The sequence below is a fragment of the Gallus gallus genome, chromosome 9, assembly GCF_016699485.2.
Source record: "Gallus gallus isolate bGalGal1 chromosome 9, bGalGal1.mat.broiler.GRCg7b, whole genome shotgun sequence".
In the NCBI taxonomy this organism is placed as follows: domain Eukaryota; kingdom Metazoa; phylum Chordata; class Aves; order Galliformes; family Phasianidae; genus Gallus; species Gallus gallus.
The window spans coordinates 23,139,629-23,160,991 of NC_052540.1; the positions used below are offsets into that span (position 1 = coordinate 23,139,629).

General features: G+C 52.9%; 2 protein-coding genes and 1 non-coding gene across 12 annotated transcripts; all 3 read right to left on the minus strand.

Moving 5' to 3' along the window:
- Nucleotides 1-7,284: 7,284 nt before the first annotated feature.
- On the minus strand, nucleotides 7,285-9,978 carry SUCNR1 (succinate receptor 1). 4 transcript variants are annotated; one of them, XM_040705986.2, is made up of 3 exons: nucleotides 9,262-9,978; nucleotides 8,917-9,144; nucleotides 7,285-8,514 (listed from the first exon to the last, which is right to left on the minus strand). In XM_040705986.2, the coding sequence occupies exon 3, from the start codon at nucleotides 8,446-8,448 to the stop codon at nucleotides 7,564-7,566; it is 885 nt and encodes a 294-aa protein (XP_040561920.1). In that variant the 5' UTR covers nucleotides 8,449-8,514; nucleotides 8,917-9,144; nucleotides 9,262-9,978; the 3' UTR covers nucleotides 7,285-7,563. The 4 variants fall into 4 exon arrangements, with proteins under 4 accessions (XP_040561920.1, XP_046754723.1, XP_046754722.1 ...); XM_046898767.1 differs by having other exon boundaries at nucleotides 8,917-9,147; XM_046898766.1 differs by having other exon boundaries at nucleotides 8,917-9,172.
- A 152-nt stretch (nucleotides 9,979-10,130) lies between these two features.
- On the minus strand, nucleotides 10,131-10,198 carry MIR1754 (microRNA 1754). The gene has a single exon (NR_035255.1). It is a non-coding gene; the product is annotated as a microRNA 1754 (primary transcript).
- AADAC (arylacetamide deacetylase) lies at nucleotides 10,135-19,692 on the minus strand. 7 transcript variants are annotated; one of them, XM_046898764.1, is made up of 8 exons: nucleotides 19,499-19,692; nucleotides 17,713-17,935; nucleotides 16,503-16,572; nucleotides 15,870-16,041; nucleotides 14,771-15,348; nucleotides 11,959-13,363; nucleotides 10,993-11,070; nucleotides 10,135-10,828 (listed from the first exon to the last, which is right to left on the minus strand). In XM_046898764.1, exons 1-6 carry the CDS (start codon nucleotides 19,634-19,636, stop codon nucleotides 13,321-13,323), a joined length of 1,224 nt encoding a protein of 407 aa, XP_046754720.1. In that variant the 5' UTR covers nucleotides 19,637-19,692; the 3' UTR covers nucleotides 10,135-10,828; nucleotides 10,993-11,070; nucleotides 11,959-13,320. The 7 variants fall into 7 exon arrangements, with proteins under 7 accessions (XP_046754720.1, XP_046754719.1, XP_025009228.2 ...); XM_046898763.1 differs by having other exon boundaries at nucleotides 10,135-11,070; XM_025153460.3 differs by lacking the exons at nucleotides 10,135-10,828; nucleotides 10,993-11,070 and having other exon boundaries at nucleotides 11,898-12,248; nucleotides 12,653-13,363.
- Nucleotides 19,693-21,363: the final 1,671 nt, after the last annotated feature.

Genomic DNA, 21,363 nt, shown 5'->3' on the forward strand with positions numbered 1-21,363 from the left:
CAGTTAACACCCGACCTGCTGCTGGACCTACACTGCTCTCTGCAGTCACCTCTGTCCCACACACAGCCCGCATTAACAGAGAGCTGCAGGGAGGCCCAGGGGATACGTTTTACCCAGTGGATATGCAGCTCCCTACCTGGTTGCACAAGGCAGCAGCAGCTGTGGGCCGTATGTAGAAGAGCATCTCTTGCTTCCCCGGTCCCTTGCAGCCACAGTTATTTTACTTCTTTTTTTTTTTCTTTTTTTCTTCCAGGAAAAAAATTCCCTTTTTGCCAAAATATGATAATGGTGCAACAACTTCTAGTGCTTACTTGTCTGGAGTGTTACACTGTTACGCTTCAAGTGTAACAGCCCAGAGCCTGTATCTGGAAGGAGGGAGTCTGAGTCCGGCAGAACCCCGGCAGCAGCTGCAATGTGGGGGCAAATCGTCCCAAAACCAGCGGTGGGCGTCGGGTGGGAGATGGGCGGGCTGTGGGCAGGTAATTGGCGGGCACTGTTCTGGGCGCAGAGCTCCGAGCAAACGGTGCATCCCCTCTGCCAGCCGCCAGGCGCTGCCCGGGCAGATGCTGCAGCCAACTGCTGAGCGGCTGCCTGCTGCTGAACGCACAGTGAGCTGCTGCGCTGACAGAAGCTGTGAGCGCCGGCCTGTTTGCAAGCTCTGGCATTTTGGCACCGAATCAAAGTATTTGCTTCCCAAGAGCACTTGATACAGCTGTGATCCAAAGGATCACATTTTAAAAGTATTTTGTTGCAAAACTGTCAAGTTGCTCAAGTGGAAGTACATGGCAACTGCTCCTCCTCAGAGGATGCAGCGGTTTCAGGAATGGGAGGGTTTAAGGGATCCCAGCTGTCGAGCCAGAGCACAGCCATCATTTTTCCCCAGACCTGCCGCAGACACAGCAGCTGATTAACAGGAGCTCACCAGGGTGATGCTGTCTGGCTTTGTGGACGAAGTACAGATATGTGCTGACAGCACCGGGTCAGCGCAGCACCATCAGCAGCAGAACGGCCACGGGAGAACTCACAGAGATGGCACATAGCTGTGCTGCAGTGCTGACACGGCCGGTGGCAGTGCAAGGTGGGGCACAGTGCCTGTCCTGCCGTGGGGAGAGGAACGGCCCTGCGGGGTCCGACTGCACGCAGATGTGGGCACGGAGTCACAGCAGCCAGCTGTGCTGACATAATCACTTATAATGAGCGTAACATACAGAAATTGGTGCCCCACAATACTTCAGGCAGAGTGCTGCTTTCTCTCTTACAGCTCATCTGACTGCATGCTGCACGCTGCCCTGCACACCGCTCTGTGCTGGTGGTTGGTTTCACACCCTCCTGTCAGCTCTGGTGAAAACAAATGTTGGTTCGCTCCCGTTTTAGCATTTTGGCACTGGGAGCCAACAAGGAAATGATATTCCTCTCCTTTTATGGCTTTCTGCTCCAGCCTGGCTGGAGCGGGAGCGTTTTGGTGATGCTGATGGATCTCTGTTGGACCGACTCAGAATAGCTGCAGGCAGAGCAGCCGGGGCTGCACACAGCACCTGCACAAACAGCAGCACGTGAACATGCAGTGTGTGCACACAGCACCTGCGCAAACAGCAGCACGTGAACACACAGTGCATGCATGCACAGAGCAGAGCTTCTCGTGCACACCACGGGCTCCCAGGGCACTCCAAAGGCTCTGGCTGCCACTAGAGCTGTGTTTAATGAACCTGGCAGCAAACAGCTGGCCTGGCTGTCTCTGCCTGCACTCAATAGGGCAGTGGGGGCTCCCACGGCAGCACAGGGGGACAGGAGCACAGCTGCTTTGAGCCAGCCAGGGCCACGGCATGGCTGAGCGCAGCCTCATGCAGGGCACTGTGCTCCTTTTCTGTCTGCACTTGTTTAGAAAGCAAATTGCAATCTGTGCTATACCAAAATGCTATGGTTTGGGGAGCTCTGGTATCAGAGCATAGCCATCAATACGCCAACAGAAGTGGATGTTACTTGGTACTCTGGGTTTGATGCTTTTAAGGGGAAATGCATGAGGGAAGAACAGTGCAGTCCATAAGGTCCATAAAAGGTATTAGTCTTATATGTGCATTTGACCAATGACACCATATATTACAGGGGAAGGAAAAATGTGGCCAGTGGATGGTTTCCACTTCTGCCCGCTCCCTCTCAGGTCTTGGGGGGCAGCCCAGCACCCCCAGAAACATGCCTGAGTTCCACTAGTCCCATATCCCTGTAGTGGTGCTGCTGAGGGGGGTGCTGCCAAAAACACCTCTGTGCAGGCTGCAGCAGGCAGCGCGTTCCCACCCTGCGTATGAGGAGCAGAACTCACCCAGCAAAGCTCACACTCACAAGCCTGGGACATAATGAAGCATAGGGAGATGACTCCACAGCCTCGTGTTAATGATTAGCTGACTCCTTAAACGTAAGCTAGAACTTCCAACTCCATATTTAAAGTTATGCTCCTTATAGCAGCACTACAAGGAGTAGTAGCTTCTGTAAGTGCTGAGCACAGAAGAGTGTTATAGGAACCTGACTTTGGGTAAATTATTCCTAGTTATCTTTTGTGGGGTTTTTGTTTGTTTTATTCTCTCAGTGCAGGGAGCACTCTGCACTGCGGACAGGCAGCGCCCACAGCCCCACCAGGCAGGGGCTCATGGGGCACAGTGCCGGGGAGGCAGTGAGGAAAGAAGAAGAGAGAAAGGAGAAGCAAAAAAAGGAAGGTCAGGATCAACCGCTTTCGCTGTAACTGAAAGCTGCATGTGGGGAAGGACACGCCTGGAGTCAGTGAGAAGGGTGCTGAGGGGCAGGAGAGCGGTACGCAGCAGAGGTGGTGGCAGTGGGAGGGCTGCGGGATGACAAAGCGGTGCTGTTCTGCACAACGACACGTCCTCCACTGTCACACACTGCTTGGTTTTGTCCTAACTCTGCTCTCTGTAGGTCAGAAGCACCTGCAGAATGTGCTGCAGGAGGTACCAGAGCACACGTACACTTCTGTCTCAGGAGAGGAAAGATATGAAGGATCCAATGACAGAAAGACAAGGCGCACACCCAGACAGCAGGGCCGTCAAAGCAAATGCACAGATAGCTGCTGAAACCAGAAACCTGCCTTAAAACACGAGCGAGATGTGAGCCCAGCGCAAGGAATCAAGCACAGCTATAGCGTGCTATGAAGTACTGCTCAGAAAATGACTATTTTCCCTTATAGCAGTGTATTGTGTGACATGGAATCATTACATCGACATGCAGCAGCGTTCAACCAAAGAAAAGTTTCTGTGGGCATTCCTAAAGGAAGCACACAGCAGGCTGCTCCTGGCTGCACAGACAGAGCCTGAGGGCACTTTCGTGAGTCAGCAACACAGAACTCCTGAGACCTCACGTTTCACAGGGAGCACTGGAACTGCTATGAGAGCTGGGTAATCATAACCAAACACACATCCCCCTCTGTTTATTTTGGCACCGAAGGCATCTCTGGTGCTGTCTCTTTCCCCACCATGCTGTGACAGCACTGTGCCCAGGGCTATCACCCTCCATCCAGAGGAACACAGAGGAGATCCTGACCATGACAGTGCTGCAGAGCTCATTTCTGGCTCCCGAGGAGCCCACGGGCCCACACTGGGAAATGATGAAGCAAAGCTGAGGGCAGAGGCACGCAGAGCACCCGCACACACCGGGACTGCCGGGGCTGCTCCTGGGGAGGATGGGAGCCCAGACCCACACACAGCATTCGTTCCCTCTGCACAGCTCAGTGGAGCCCACAGATCTCCACCAAAGCCTTTCATGCGCCACAGAGAGGTGCCACACACCCACACAGCTCCACACCGGGAGGCCCCGGGCACACACTGACCCACACTGTTATTCAGCGTTGGCTTTAAGTTTCACCATTCCCAAACTCACCTCATCAGAGGTCATGAAAAAAGTTCCCACTTCTGACCTCAGCATCAGCCAAAGCACCCGACACAGACCATGGGGTGGGACTGCAAGCACAGAACTGATCAAGGAGTGCGCAGACCGCACGTCCCCACGGGCACCAGCTGACACTGCACGACAGCACTGCTGCCAGCGAGCGGAGCGGTGGCTCAGGGGCTCCGTCCCATTGCGCCTCTGCCCACGGAGCTGAGCAGTGTGGGGCCGGGCTGAGCATCGCCCACACAAGTGCTCCGGGCACCCTCGTGCTTCATAGGACAGATTCTTTTTTAAAGCGATTTCTCAAAGTGAAAGTAAACCCATGGAAACCAAGGCCTCCATCCATCACAGCATCCTCCTACGGAGCCGTGACCCCACAGCCGCTGGAGCTCCAGGGCATTTACTCACCATTTCCCAACACCTCTCCACGAGCCCACGTGCCCCCTCAGCACAGTGTGACATTCGGCCTCACCGCCTACGAAGTTGCTCCTCGTGGCCGCACCATCCCTGCGTGATAACATCACAGAGTGAGTATGGTGAGGCACGCACTGCCATGTGCTGCAATAAGCAAAGCCAGCATCCTATGGACAAATCAATGTGGCATCACTGAAAAAGGAAGAACAGTCAATAACCAGCAGCGTTCTCAACCAGCTTCAGACAAATCACAGAAGAGGCGCTGCGCTGATGGCTCAGTGCTTAGCTGCTGATTTGTGTGTTTTGATCCCACGTTTGCATTTACAGCCAAAATCCTTCCCAGCTCAGATTTCCTCACACCCGGATGCATTTCCTTGCACTGACCACACACCGGTACGGCACTGCCGGCCCTCCCAGCACCTCCCACCACAGCCCATGCTGTCCCAGCAGCAGTGGGGCAGTGGCTGCTGGTGGGGCTGCAGTGGTCGGAGTGGTTCCATCGGGGGGGTGGGGGGGGGGGGGGGCAGGGGCAGCTCTTCTGACACCTTTCACAAGGAAGGAGCCTCTAAAACCTTACCTTTGTTAAACACTGCGTTAAACGTCAGAGGAAGAAGCAGAGGCATTCAGCACCTTGTTCTGCACGGGGAAAAAAGCTGCAACTCTTCAAGGAATATGCAACCAACGCATTCTTTCATTCCCAAAAGGATACACTGAGGGCGACTTGAAACAACAGCAGAGATAGAAATCCTGCTCCGCTCTGATGGGCGGAACCAGGACCGGCACGGAGTGGTTACAGAGCAGAGCCGGGCAGTGCTGTGCCCACAGCCCATGGCCACCCCTGGGAAGCGCCTGTGTGGGCACAACCCTCAACAGATGCATTAAGTGTGTAAGCCCGTGTGTGCTTTATGGCACGCTTCACACAGTGTCTCTAGGCCTCAGGGTACCATGGAGGTGATAAAACACAAAGAGCACTGGGCTGGTGTACAGGCTTGCAAGCAGCAGAGCTCCTCCTGGGCCACAGGAACAGCGCTCAGACGAACCGGTGCTAGAAAGCAGGAAGCAAACGGAGAGCAGCAGCAGTCAGGTGAGGGAACATCCCCACCTCCAGCGCCAGTGGCTGAGCAGCAGAAAGCTGCCAGCAGGAGCACAGCCCCGTTCCGTTCTGTGTGTTATGGGATGGGAGGCAAGAGCCTGCAGACTTCCTTTCCAAAGCCTGTGCCCAGGTACACACGGGGAATGCATTTGGCTGCCACAACAAAGCTGACTTTTTGGTTTGTTTTTTTCAGATTGTAGCAGTAAGGACAGGTGCTCCTGTAGGACATCTCACATCTCCATGCAGCTGCCACGTCCCCATCACCGCTCGGCCGCTTCCCCACGCACATCGCCTCCCAGCATGGGAGCTGCTGAGGAGCTGGGCTCTGTTTGTGAACGGTCAGTGTGCACCTGCACAGTTTTCGGGAGCAGCCGTGGTGGTGCCTCGGGAGCTGTGCACAAAGCTGGGGTCCCTCACTCAGCCCCAACTCCTCCCACACGCACTGCCTGACAGATGGACACAGAGCAGAGTGCCACTCCCGTCCCAGCGCCGAGCTCTGCGCTCACAGGGCTCCTTGCTGGCACCCACACTGCTCGCTGCAAGGAACATTTATTTTTAGGCTGCTGACCGCCATTGAGACGTGCTTGGACTGCTTTCAGCCTGACTCACCGCGGAGCTGCTGTGCTCCTGTGGCCAAGTTCTTTCCCCACCCAAAAGTGGAGGAAAACGGAACAAAATAAAATGCAAAGACCTGGACTGGGCCCAAGGCCTCGAGAGTGCCCCCTGCCCTGCTGCGCCCTGCCCTGCTCTGCCACTCGCTGTATGGGGCTCTGGGACCAGGCAGCATGGCTCTCACTGCTGAGACAGCAGCTTAGGGCAGGCAGGGCAACAGCTGCAAGTGGGCACAGCTCTGAGTTGTCTGGAAAGAGAGCAGCAACGGAACAGAATTTAAATACTCAAACACTCAGAAACTAAAGCCGCCCATCATCCTCAGTCCCATTAGAGCAGCAATGCCACACCGCTGCCAAAGGGACTGCCTGGCTCTGGGCTGGTGCAGGGAGTCAGAATTTGATGCTTTGCTTTCCCCGAGCTGCTCCCCACACCAGGAGGCACAGGGCTGCCCATCCTGCAGCACAGCAGCGGCACAGCACCAGTTCCTCTCCATGGTCTTCAGCTCTGAGCCTACCATGGCCTCCGTGCTCCTGGCAAGCACCTCACCACGTCCCTGTGGCTCTGCAGGAGCTGAAGAGCAGAGCTGCTGCCTTATGTGTCTCCTCTGCAGTGCTTTGCAGGAGGTGATCGGGCAGAGCCAGCTCCTTGTTGCTCCTCTTCTCTTCCAGCACTGTGAGCACAAGGACCAGGAGGCCCATAACTGCACGCTCTGCTCTCAGAAATAACCACCTGAAGTTAGGCAAACCTTTACTTGCATCTCAAAGCTAGATTCAGCAAGAGGAGGCAGGAATAAAGAAATGCATCGCTTTTGTTCTTACTTGAGAATTTCCTCCATGCATCATTGGGAGCCCTACTGGTGTTCTGCAGCCAGGTCTGGCAGCACAGAGAAAGCTGCCTGCACACAGCACAGCTCGTGCAAGGCCTGCCTGTCCCACTGCCCAGCCCTACTCCCTCCTCCTGGCCTTAGTCACAGGGGGAAGCAGCCACTTACCCAACCTTGCTGCTAGCTCAGTCTCTCCACCTCTTTGCATACCTCCTTTGGTGCACATCCTTGGTGCCAGCCCAAACAGACGGGAGATGTAAATGGGCACAGCTATTCATGCCAAAACGTAAACCCCCGGGGAGCTGCAGAGCAGGCAAGGAAGTCACATATGCAAAGGTGGCTCCACAGGGAGCCTGGGCAGCACCCAGCTTCAACACATCTCCCCCAGGCCTGGGTCTGGTCTGGCACCGACTGGCAGATCACTGATCACAGAAGATGTATGACAACAAAATTTCCTGCTGAGAAATGTCACAACTATATTTTATTTGCAATCTCAACAGAGCACAGCATACCCTATGCTGAGTGCGGTGTCGGGCTGCCCGCCGCCAGCTGACCCTACCTCTGTCCTGCTGGACACGAATTGTCAACAGACTCTTTCAGAGGGACACCCTCAGCTGCTGTGTGTTCTGTCACCTGAACAAAGCTATCTAAAGAATAAAGCAGTGCATGCTGCTGCTGTTCTCCCACGCAGCTTTCCCCCAGTTCCAATGCCAGAGCTCTCCCCAGCAGTTCATTTGCCTGTGCTTTTCAGCCTGCCCAACACCTGCACTACTTTTGCCATCAGCATCTCTCGGAAGTGGTCCCCCATTAGGAAGTAGAACACGGGGTTAATGGCACTGTTGAGGAAGGCGATGGGCCGGGTGACGATGTAGGCAGTGTTGATGGCGCTCTGGGTGCACACGGACATGTTGAGGGCTGGGATGCGGGAGGCGAGGCGGACATTGCGCATCACATGGTATGGGGTGAAGAGCAGCGAGAAGGTGGTGACAGCCAGCACCACCAGGGTGAGCGGCCTCTCGAGAGCCAGGACAGAGCTGCTCTGATCCTTCCAGGTCTTCAGAAAAAGCAGCATCTTCACGTAGAAGAAGCACATGACAGCGAGGGGAATGAGGAACCCAAAGAGCGTCAGGAGCAGACTATAGATGAGGCTTTTCTCCGGGTCCCCAGAACTCGCGTAGTCAAGGCACGTGAAGTTATTGGCCGGCGACACCGTCTCCAGGAAGAACGTCAGCGGCAGCAGCTCCAGTATCACCAGAACCCAGACAGCAATGCACACAATGAAGGCTGTCTTCCTCTTCTGCAGAGCGTGATCTCTGAAAGGATATCTCATGAGCATGTACCGGTCGATGCTGATGACGGTAAGGAAGAGGATGCTGGTGTACAGGTTGACGTGCAGCAGGAACCTGTTGCTATGGCACAGGATGCTCGAACCTATCCATTGGCCTCGGGAGTAGCTGCTCACCAGGACCGGTAAAGTGCACAGGAACAGCAAATCTGACAGCGACAAATTGAACAGGTAAATATTGCCGCTTTTCCACTCCTTCAGGCAGAAGATGTAACCAAGCACAACAACGCTGTTCCCAATGGCACCCAAAGCAAACTCCAGGCTATACATGGTGGAGAGGTAAGCCTTCTCCAGGGCTGCTCCCACCTCCTGGCAGCCGTCTGTCCCGTTCACAGCCTGCAAAGGCAGAATGAAAAAGCAAAAATCAGCACAATCCATCATGTTGCCATTGTTGTATTGTTGCTGCAATAAGTCAACATGGCACACTGCTTCCTTCCCTACGGCCCAGGTAGCAAGTAGGTGCATGAAGATCACACCTTGCTTGCACAAGGTTTCTGCTCTCAGCTGCTGGCAGGGGCAGTGAGGAGCAAACACCCAGGAGAGCACGCAGCCAGGGGCGCCCTGCAGCGCGGCCGGGCAGTGACACCCTGCAGGCAGCAGCCGCTTGCGGCCCTCAGCTCCCTTACACAACTTCCGCCCGCGCTGCCCTGGCAGTGCAGCATCAGCCCCTTTCCAGAAAGATGAGCTCAGCAGCACTGTCGCACTGACGGCATTTCTCAGAACTCTTTAAGAACTTACCAGACAGCTTCTATTGAATGGATGGAGCCATTCATGGTGTGTTCACGTTTCTGCTGGCACCCCAGCACCAGGATGGCACAGAAGCGGTGCAGGTGGAGCACATCCCCTGCTCCTGCACATTCTGGGGTAGGAGGGCTGAGCATCCCTACGGAACAGAGGGCTGCCCCGGGGCTCTGCGGCATGGTGGTGAGGAGCAAGCGTTCCTGGGGAGCTGCACCTCACAGGAGGCTGCTTGGGGAGAAACCTTGCTTTTGTCCTGGGGTTTGGATATGTAAATGCTTTTGTTTCAAAGAAATCAAGCAGAGGCACAGGTGCTCAGCCCTCCTCCTCAGAGAAACCACCCACCTGCTGCTGAGCATCCCCAGGGGCACTGAGCACCAGAGAGAGCAACCTGGTCAGAGCACAGGGGAAGACCGAGTGCTAGGAAAGTAGAACATGGGCTACAACTGATATCAAGTTAAGGTTCAGCTCTGAAAGGACATCAATGTGACTGCCACAAAGTCTGCATCAGACTGGATAAGGACACGATTTGCAGAGATCACAACTTCTCAGAGCTGCTCTGGTGCCTGAAGCACGTTACCCTGAGAAAGGGGACCTCGGAGCAAAGTGCCACACTATGCTCTGCAAGTGGCTCACGAGACAGAACAGGCACAGCACACACAGCTCCCCACAGCAGTACCCACTCCTCCCTGTGTGCCCCAGAGCACCAATGAGCCCAGAGCTGGTGGGGCTGGAGCAGCACCAGGCACACCTGGGCCCTGACTGCTGGGGTCCTGCGGAGCAGCTGCAGAAGTGACCACACTGCCACCAGCACTTCAAGTACAAATAACAACTAGCAAGCTTCTGCATTGGCAGACACATTGATGCAAGCAGCAGAAGCAGAGGGGCTGCTGGCTTGCAATGGGTGAGGCCATGCAGGAGCTCCCCGCAGAGCAGGAAGGGGCACAGCATACAGCTCCACACGCAGCTCCCCACGCAGGGGCACAGCGTGCTGCTTACCATGCTGGGGCTGCTCCCTCGATGAGTTCACACCAACCATCCCTCAGTGGAACCCATCCGATTGCCAGAGCTCGGCGCACGGCAGACGCTTTATTCTCGTTTGCATGTGATGCAGACGTTGGTGAGTCACGCGGAGGCGCGATCTGTGTGGCCGCACAGCACCAGGAAGGCGCCCCAAGTTTGTGTAGGACCAGCAAGAAGCAGAGGAGAAGTTCCCCCCCGTGCTGTGAGCTGCCCTGGGTACAGCACAGTGACCCAGCCAGAACAGCTCCAGCACGAGCAGCACCTGCCCAACTCACAGTGCTGCTGTGCTGTACAGCCAGCACGACCACCAAGTGATAGGGTGGGATGGATGGAGCCAGCTACAAAGTGCATAGGGGTTCCATTTCACTCTTCCAGGCCTGCTTATCTGCTGTACCAGCTACTAGGGGAGTTCAGGGGCTCTGCCACAGGCAGCAGTAACAGCCCTGAGCTCTGGCAGCAGTGCCACACACCTGCTCACACAGCCAGCAGCAACCCGCCATGTCCACTCCATACCCAGCCTGCCGGCTCCGGCTGTCGGGAGGTGGCTGCCAACGCTGGAGCAACATCTTCCTCTTTGCATCACTATCATGATATGAGCCATAAAAAATTCAAAACGGAATGGAAGGAGCAGCAAAGAAACCTATCACATGATGGGTCAACCCATCAGTGATGACTCACCAGTCATGACTCATGGCCAACGGAGGCACCCTGCAGCAGATGAGGTGCTGCAGGACGAGTGGAGGTGTTACCACAGAAGCTGACCGTAAGGGAGCAGCCTACGTGAGACCCCTGCAGTGGGTAAGCCAGCAGGCACACGTGCCCACCCAGCCGCTCGCTGGAGCAGATCTCATACATTTTGATGATAGCAGAAGGCCATTGCTTTTTCATCCTATAGTAAATAGGAATATGTATAGAATATTGACAGCTCAGAGGGAAGGGGGGAGTGGGGAGCAATGCACTTCCTTGACAGCTTTTCCCTTAGGATCACAGAATTGCTCAGGTTGGAAAAGGCCTTAAAGATGATCAAGTCCAACTGCAACCTAACCATACTACCTTCTGGATCTGCCTCCAACTCTGCTGATATATTGGCCACAAGAGGTTTAGAGCTCTTCAGAACACTGAGGACAACCTCTATAAAAAAAAAAAAAAAGCATCAGAAAAAATGAACACCTTTGGGAACACATAGAATGCCTTTGCCCGCAGTGCCATTGCAGCCCCTGAAGGCACTGCTGAATGCCTGCCCCTGCGCTGGGCCACCAGCTGAAGAGAGCTGCAGTCTCTAAGCACATTGAGAAATGACAAGCCAAAAGTGCTCTTTTTTCCTCAAAGTACTACACACATCCACCATCTCTGTGTGAGACCATAGAATGATTTGTACTGAAAGGGATCTTAGAGATCACCCGGTTCAGGGACACCTCGCAGTAGAGCAGGTTGCTCACAGCCCTGCCCAGCCTGGTCTTGAATCCCTCCAGGGAGGGGGAACCCACAGTGACTAAGTCTTGGATGGTTCATTTATTTAGAAACTGATGTCACAAGTTTCTGATGCTTTTTTCCATCATACTAGGCCTTATGAAACAGCCACCAGCCTCTTCCTTCCGTGCTCTGCTGCAATGTGTAGGATATCCTTATTTTGTTAAAAATGTGCATGAAACAACCAAGAAAGCATCCAGGGAAAACATCACCAACATATCTAGCATCTGGAAACAGCACCACATGGGCAGAGTACCAGGTGTGCAGAGACATGCTTCCATTACACCCAAACAGACCCACATTCCTCTATTAGAGTTTCCAACACGGGCAGTGAGGATATTCAGTGACACAGCACCGCCACAAGGCTCGTCCTGCCAGGTACCTGGGTGACCGGTAAGCTTTTCCTTTTCTCCACTGGAAGGCAGGAGATTTATTTTCCAAAAACCCCATGCTTGGGAGAAATGCACTGAACTGAGCAGGCTGAGACACGGCAGCAGTCATATATTTTTTAGGCCAGCAGGTCACGCAGTGGAAAGCTTCAGTACAAACCTTGTCACAGGGAAGCAACGCAATGCCACCACCAGCAATTCAAACAGCAACCCGCCCCAGTGAGCGCAGCACTGCGCCGTGCGCGTGGATGTGTGCAGATGCATGCAGGTGTGTGCTGTCCTGCAGGCAAGCTGCTGGAGCGTTGCTTCCGAAAGCTTCACCATACCACTCCCCGTCCATTCAAAGCAAGTCTTCAAAGCCTGATGTGCCTCTGGCTGGAGACGGGGCAGGCTCAGCCATCAGTCAGGGCTGTGCTTTTAAATTCTTGGGGTTCTTTAGCATCCTGGGGGCTTTGAAGAAGAAAGTCAGACACATTTGTTGTCATTAAGGACCCTTTAGTTGGTGTATGTTATATTGAGGCCTATCAAATGAGTCACGCATATTGGATGGCTCATTGTGGACACATTTGCATTTGGCTCAGGTCACCGGCATTGGCTGTGAGCAGAGCCCCCAGAGCAGGGGGTTGGCCCCCACCCAGATACCCCAGTGAGCAGCACGGAGCAGGGCAGAGACCCTCAGGTAACAAATGCCAGAATGATCAGAGGCCATAGGGCTTGCAGGAGAGAGCAGAGGGATGCCAGAGAGCAGCTGGGCACAGCGCACACAGCAGCATACCCATGTGCTGTAAGGCACAGCAGCCTCACCCGCTCCTACCTTTGCTGCAAAGGGATGGAACAACACACGTTTGCCTTACCTTTTTCAGCACCAGGTTTACCTGCGTCCCAGGATAACTGTGACTCATTCCTTCTCTGAGCTGGACAGAGTCGCAGATAAAACCCAAATCCCTCCACTCCCACGTTTCTCTATGTGCAATTCTGCTTTTATGAGAGGAACACACGAACAAGCCTGCAGTGTTATGACTGCATGTGGAATGCTGTTTGCATAACGGGTTCTGATAATGCACGTCCTGTGCAACAGCTCCTTGAGTACTTTGCCATCTGTTCTTTGGAATTGCACCAATTATATCCAAGGTGTGAAAAAGAGGGAAGTCCTGAAATTGTTTCGGCCATTCAATTAAACTTTGTCCCCTGCAGGAACAGATCTTAACAACGCACACTTCGAAAAGTCCAACACAATTTTCCTCCATGCCCAGAGCTGCAGAACCCCTCCTTCCCAGATGGGATGGTGGGAAAGTCGGACCTATGTGCAAAAGCTGTTTCCCTGGAGAGACGAGCACTGCTCCCACTGAGCAGCAACCAACTGCAGGAGCGGGGCAAGAGCCGCTGCCTTCCGCCATCAGCAGGGATGGGGATGGGATGGAATGGGATGGGATGGGATGCTCACTGCCAGCTCCCAGCGCTCATGGCTCAGTAGATACGAAGCACCTCAAGAACTGCCGTCCATTTTGCCTGGCTTCATTCCTCAGTTCAGTGAGCGTGGAAGGAGTGCAGGACAACACAAACACCTCAAAGAAAAAGGCATTTTAAAATCGTTAAGCAATTAAAATACTCACAAAATAAGCTTAGTGTTTTCAAACATTCGTCCCATTTTAGCGTGCCCAGGAGTACTGCACAGACTCACCCCCTTCGCAGCACATTTCTCATGACCCTGAATTTAGTCCTGGTTGTCTGTGGCAGTTACTGTGCATAATGAGGTTCACTTGGACTTTCTGTCACCCACATATTCCGTTTATTGGAAAAGAATAACATCGCATTAGAATCAGAAAAGTTTTTTTGTATTCAACATAAGACACAAATACAGCAACCATGACACACATCCATCTGAACGCCTGCATACACACATGGAAAAACCAGCATTCATGCAGTAACTTTTGTGCAAAAGAAACAGGATGCTGCAAGTTCGTTGGTGGTGTTTTGCAACCACCTTCAGACCAACAGCCAGCCAACGTTTGTGCTCACCACCCAACTACAGGGACTCGTATTTAATATAGAGAGCACCTCTACATGGGATATTGGTTCAGAACAGTGCTGAACTCTTCCTTCTTCAAATCTATAATGTTGCTAAGTTTGTTTTATTCTTAAAAAGTACTGAACAGTTATAGGGATAACAGGAACATGACGCTTAATTAGTAAGCAGAACATAATTACAGAGCAGCACTGTCCTAAGAGCAGGACCCTTACAGTCTTCCCTTATCTGATGGGCACCCAGTACTATTCAGTTACACTACTACCTTCTATTACAGAGGTTTATGAAATACTAAGACGGGTGCACATTTTTAGTACTTGCACCATCTCACAGCCATCCCCTATGGTCTTGCAGTGCTTACCCTGAGCCATGCTGCAGGGATGCAGTGGGCAGATTCCACCACTGCCACACATGCTGGTTCTGCCCACTGCTCCTCTGCTGCCTGCGGTGCACCTGGCACAAGGGGTAGGGAGCGAGCAGACACCAGGCAGCAGCTGTGTGAAAAGATGATGGCACACGCTGTCACAAGCCCATTGCTGTGACACAGCAGTGGGAAGGGATGAAAAGCTGCCCAGCTGAGCCCTACGCTCTGCCAGGTGGGCTGCAATGGGAGCACTGCCCACCACACCCAGGCAGCTGCGCAGTGGGGGCCAGGCACAGCCTGATGGGGCTCGGCCAGGAGATGGGTCTGCATGCAGTGCCTGGGTCCTAAGCTCACAGAAGGCAGCAGCGGAAAAGCACACATTGGATCAAGCTGGTTTTCCTGATGGAGATGACGAGAAATGTTGTGATGCAGACACCTCAGGGCAGCACAGATTACAGCAATCACACCCAAAGTACACAGACCCCATTCTCCTGCACAAAACTCAGCTGCACCCAGCCATAAGCCAGGTGTGCTGCAGCACCCATCTCTATCTACAGGTGCTCCTCCAGCCACTGCAAGTACCTGCCCAGCAGCCTGTGCCCCACGGCCATGTCAGCCGGGCTGGTGACAAATATCAGCGCCCCGTGGAAGCCGTCCTCAGCGTGCTCATGTGTGACGGGAACACCCGCTGCCTTGAGGCGCGTGGCATACATGACTCCATCATCCCGCAGCACATCGTGCTCGCAGGTGAGGATGTAGGTGGGGGGCAGCCCCCGCAGCTGTGCCTCTGCTGCCAGCAGTGGGGCCGCCCGCCGGTCCAGGAACCCCGGGTACTTCTTTGCCAGAGCAGGGCTCCCAAACACTGGGCCGGTGTAAACGTGGCCCTTCTTCATCCTGTCGGGCAGCAAGGTGCTCCAGTTCACAAACTGGAACAGGTGGCCCCATTGGGCCGGGACGTGGCGGTTGGACGTTATCGCTTCCCTGAGAGATGGATCGGAAGTGAAATATTCACTCCAGAACCTGACCATGAGCGACTTGGACAGAACCGGCATGTCTGCATTTTGGTGGTAAGATGGCAAGTTCAGATCCAGGGTTTGAAGAGCGGGATAAATCAAAGCTTGGGCCTTCAGCTTCGTTGTGACTTCAGAGTCCTCCAGCAGCTGTAGATGAAGGAAATAAGTACAAACTCAGGGGGAAAGCGTTGGATCTCTCAGACCAACAGAAGACCTTAAAAGTAGAGAATTAACTCCTCATACTTCTTCCCCACACTCCTCAGCGTCTGTGGCGGATCCGTGACCTTCCCAGCCAGGCACAACCTGACCAGCTTCCCAGAGATAACAGCCTCATACTGGCTTAATTAAATAACCCTCAATAAGCACAAGAGGTACCTCAAGAGTGATCAAATGGCACTAACAATTAGTCTTGTTGCCTTTATTTTGCTGTCGTTGGGAACTATGAGAGTCAAACTGCTGAAACTCCCTTTTCAAACAGTGTCCCTAGAACACTAAAAATCTGCTTCAGGATGTTTCAACGCCATTAAATGGCTGAAGCAAACTGCTTAATCGGAACATGAAGGACCTCCTGCACGACAGCCTGCTCGCACCAACCAGACAGATCTGCGTTGTTCTCTTTGCAGCCTTTTCTAACCCTCCATGAAATCGCAGGCAGCCAACCCATGTACCTTCTGTGCCACAGCCGCTGCCAGGTTGCCGCCGGCGCTGTCTCCTGCAACGCAGACCCGCGTTGGGTCTACGCCGTACTGGGAGAGCACTCTGCTCTGCAGGAAGAACTTCGACACCGAATACACGTCTTCAAACTGCACTGGAAAGTGGTATTTGGGTGCCAGCCTGTAGCTGTTGGACAGGAGCAGAAGGGCATTATTCAGTACTGAGGAGTACCTTTCATTCCGCCCTCACTCTTTTTCATGAAGAGACACACATGGATACGCAGAGTTGTGTTTTCTCTATCTAGGATGTCTAAGATGTTATCCCACAGTTTACTCCTTAAAATACTGCATCTAACAAAAACAACAGCAATCTGCCTTTCAGCTTCTATAGATTGTCCGTGTGCCCGCAGCAACGGCAGGACCCATCCATCCGGGAGGCTCAGACGTGGTGTAACCCACCCAGTGCCACAGAGCAGAGCCTGAAATAACCCCCACTCGGCACCCACCACTGCACCCTGACAGTGTTTGCTTACAAATACTTCAAACTGGAAGAAAAGCATATGACCCAAATTAAATACATTTCAAAAGGAAACTGAAATCCATTCATGTATTTCAAACTCTCGTTAATCTAGAAGGAAAATCTCTTACTTGACTGATACCACAACAGCATTTAATTGGCTTGAAGTCCTTCTTGCCAGAAAGTCATAGCCTTTCATGCCTGAAATGAAAGGAGTCACTGAAAATCCATTTCGATACATTTGAGAACGAATACATTTACAGCTGCGGGTTTCTCATGGCAAAAGCTTTCAGGTGACTGCAGAGCACCATCAGGCTGTGTGTCCGTGGGGTTATCTGAAGCACAACCTGGGCAGAAGATCCAGCTGTCATTGAATGCTATCAAATAGAATTAAATACGATAAAAAAAATTACAGTCCCTTCCAAGCACTACACAGTGCAACATCCAGGAGGCTCAGCTGTCAGGGCAGAGAGAAATGGAAACAGGAGGCACAGCACGGTCAGCTCGAGCTCTCAGCATCACACACGCATTCACACTGAAATGAAAGAGTTTGCCTGGGAAAAAGAGCTTGGCTCACCCTGCCAGAAACAAGCAGCCAGGCACTGAGCTGAGCCTACAGGTTGGTTGGTGAGAACTTCAGCCACATCTACAGGACTTGGATGCCAGTCTGGGTGACGGCCAACGATGATCGCTTACATCCTTTTATGTAAAGCACTGAAACTGAGCAAAGGGAACCAAAGGACTTGCTGGAGGGGAGAGCGTGACTGGGCTTGAGAGGAAAATAAGCATAGATCCCACAAAATACTAATAGCAAAAGCACAGCAGCAATTAAAACATTTCAGAAAACCCTGATGAAATTAACAAGGAAGAATACCAAGCATGAGATGAACACTGACAGCACAGTAGTAACTGAAATCAAGGAAACACACTTGCCTTCCTAGAAACACATTTATGAGAATGAAGGATGCAGTAATAAATGACTTCTGATACTGCAAAACTCCATAAAATCGATTCCAGGGATTGATGACTATCCCGTGCCCTCCCTGGAGCTGCCACAAACCTTCACTCACTGCATCCCCATTTGGTTTCTGTTTCTTTCTGACCCTGTGTGGAACATTTCCCCCTTACTGAGCCACTCCTCGGTCCTGCTCCCTTCTGTAAGACACCCTAATTGCGCCTGCAGATGACACACAGTGACACGGGGCCGGCCATTGGAGCAGCCCTTCGTTCTGCTCCTCGTGCTGCGCTGCTGAAATGCAGTCCCCTGATCCTCTCTGCTGTGAGTCCCGATGGGACGTGGAGACCTCCAGTACAAACTCTGGCACTGACAGGAGAGCTCACCTGCGTCCCCAACGCACCACCCTCCGCCGTGGAAGTAGAGCACTGCCCTCCGCAGCCCATCCGCTGGCTTTTTGGGCAGGAAGAGGCGGACGGCAACGCCGCTGAGCTCCGTGTCTGTCACTGTCACGTTCTCGTCTGAGGTCGGTGCCACGTGCTCAGCGGTCGAGAACAGCATCAGGACATCCATGTAGTTCGCCAGCCCCAGTCGCTCAGCAGCCTCAGCCTAGAGCCCAGGAGCAGCAGAAGTGATGTTTTACACACAGCCTGAGCTCACACTTGCTGCACAAGCCTCCAAAGCTGCTGCTGAGCTCAGGGGGCAGAACACGGCTGGCTCAGAGGGGTTCCCATCACCAATGCAATTCATTACCAACAGAACTGACATTTTAAATTCATTAAGCATGGATTTTTCCCTGTTTCTTCTGCTTCTGACAGGAAAACAGATGAGGAAGAGCAGATTGTCCATATATGAGCAGCCTTACAGCAACCAATAGCTTCATATTTAAAAATTATATTGGAAGAGTACAAAATCATACACAAGAGACAATAGCTTTCAGGTGTTCTGTGTACCAACACCTGTTTAATCCAGCCCGCACCCTGGGGAGCAATTAAGGATTCCTGCAATACTAGCAGGAAATGAGGTAAGTGCATAAACTTACATGATGGAAGAGGCAGCAGCAGAACAGGACAGAGCTCTCCAGCCCAGCTTTGGCTCACCACCACACTGCCAAGCCCAGCCCAGCGCCAGTAGCACACAGGCTGCTCACAAACACTGGCCAAGCTAAACTGGAAACCCATCCCACAGCTCCTCAAAGACTCCCTCCTATTCATCTCTATGGTAGCTGTAGCCAAGCAGAAAGATGCCCTCAACACACAGCTCCTCTCCTCCCCAGGCCTTCATCTCTGACCTTGTTTTTGATCTGAGCTCACCCTGCTGCAGCCCTGCTGGGTGCTGAGCACAGCCAGACTCAGACCAGCACCAAGCGGTACCCACGTTTCAGGTGGGAACTGCAGCACCTGTGTCTGTGTGCTGCATGGGCTCAAGAGTTATTCAGATGAAATAGCTGCATTACATGACTGAAACGAGGCTGAGAACACAGCATGTTAAAACTAGCATGGAACAACATGCTGACAGCAGTCCTTCTTGCTGTATAACCATGAACAGACTGCAATGCCACTTCCTCCCCAGACCGCAGCTTACAGCTGCTCAGCTCAGACAGGTAGTGCTTTTGGGTAGGCAAGATTACAGGTAGTTCAGTATAAAAATATGGTTTGAGTTCTTCATGCCATGCCATTGTCATCCCTACAGCCAGGATGGTTTCATTTAGGCCTATGCTGTCAGCAGATTTCCACAAAACCACAGAGGTAACAGCACTACAGCAGCGCAGTTTTCCTCTGGCCGGCATGCCCTGCAATGCTGCTCAGTACAGGGGCTCTATGAGCCAGGAAAAGTTCAAGGAGCAGAGCTTCAGCTGCAAAGGACCAAAGAGCAAATCAAACCTGTTTGCACTTATCCACATTCGTGCTACACATTAATCTCGTGTTTTTCCATGACAGTACAATCAAACCTTTCCTACCAGTTTCTGTACAGTTACGCTTGCACTAAGTTCAGCACTCAATTCCAGATACTACTGCCCTTCACTAAGTGTATTGCCATATATTATCTGTAAGCATCACACACAAATATTGCCATATATCTATCACCACAGAGCACCACTACCAACCCCCCCCCCCCCCCCCCACATCACCACACCCAACTGGGCCCACACCATCACAGCACCAAACTTACCACGTGCCCAAGCGTCCTGAACACCGTCGACACCAGCATTAGCTTCCAGGGCTGCTCGACGTTCTCCGGAATGGGGCTGTAGATGTAGTACGCCACGAGGGTGAAGGCGATGCAGAGGCACAGCAGTTTTGCTCCCATGTTTGCCACAAGTGCTTTGCCCAGGACCGATCACATAAGCTCTCTCAGTGACTCTCAGCAGCTAGCAGCACAGATAGGGCAAAGTTAATCCCATGTTGTGTTTGGATCCCGCCCAAGGGGTGAGCTCTTCTCTGATCACTCTGCACAGAGGTTATCCTGCCACGTCCCCGCTCGGAGGCATTCAGGCACTTGGGGTATGCAGAGTCAGCACTTCAGCTCCTGATTACACATCGTACACTGCAGTCGCCCACTTCTTGGCATTTGCAACGAGAACCAGCAGGAGGGCAGAAGGGGAGAAAGGCAGCTGAAATACAAGGAACAGGATGTGGCCTGGGAACCAGAGGCTGCTGCAAAGTGACAGACAAAAAAGCAGAGGAGCTCTGAACATTCAGGAGCTATCAGCTTTCTCACTGTATGTGTTCAAACAGATCCCAGCTTGCAGCAGGACCAAACATCACACAAAAGGTGTACATATGCACTGTCATTTCGTAAACACCACTCCCTGCACAGACAGAAGCACACCCACTATCATGTATTAACACACCAAATCCATTGTGCAATAACACGTGTGCCAGCAAGCAGTTAGGCTTCTGGTTAATATTTGAAAGCCTAGATTTAATTGCTGCTCTTCACAGCATGGAGAGATTTCTGTCCATCTCCAGAGGCAGCTGCTGCTGCATGGAATGAATCAAGAAATAAAACAGGTCATAATTCAGGCAATAGAGGGAGAAGACCCATCCTGTGGGGCAGCAAGCGAGGAGAGAAAGCCCTGTCCCCATCATATGCCTCACCAGGAGCAGTATGAGCCCTCAGGACAGATTTCTTGGCATGACCAGCTCGCACTGTCTCACAATTGGTAAATAACATGGAGAAAGATGCAGCCAGACTTGGAACCACCACAGAACTGCCCTTGGTGTTCTGTCACGTTTCAGGAACACACCTCCCATGCAGCTTCCCACAGCTCAAGCAGGATGCACGCTTGGGGCACAGAGGCACTGTGCTGCCCTTACTCTGAGTTCACCTCTGGCTTAGACCAGCGCTCACACACTGAGCCTTTAGATGCCCTCATGTCCTACAAGCAGCTCTCCAGCAAACCGTAGCAGCTATCAGCCCTACCTTACAGCACTGAAGGGAAGAGTATTGAATTCACTGTTTACCTAAGGCAATCCTGAAGCATCAGTGTCAGCACTGAATTACCTACATCACACCCGTGTCAGCAGAGCCCTGGTGGTGGGGCAGAGCAGCTGAGGCAGCACAGGGCCCTCCATGCGGGGACACAGTGCAGGTGATCTGGTCCTGCTCGTCACCCACACACACGTGAACGCTGGGGGTGCAGCTCCCCCGCTGCCAAAGCCACCCAGGAAGTGACCCAGGTGAAGGGAGTTCTGTTCCAACGCAGCCCTTGGAAGCAGCCCGTTTTAGGAACGCGCACTGCAGAACAGAGCTCTCCGAAGCAGAACAATTTGCAAGGCAGTGTAACCTCAGTGGGAAATAACTGAGCACAACCTAGACGTCACTGAGCCTCAGCAGTAATGCAGTCCAGGGCACACTGCTAAGCAAACGGTCAGAGCTGCGGCGTAATCCTCTCACGCACACGCTGCTGCCGGCACAGTCTGTATCAATGGGGGGGAAGAAAAAAAAGTAAGTTAGGTGAAGCCATTAACCCGTAACGGCAGCATCCTTCTATCGCCTCGTAACTCCCGCAGACCCCGCGGCGGTGCGCAGCC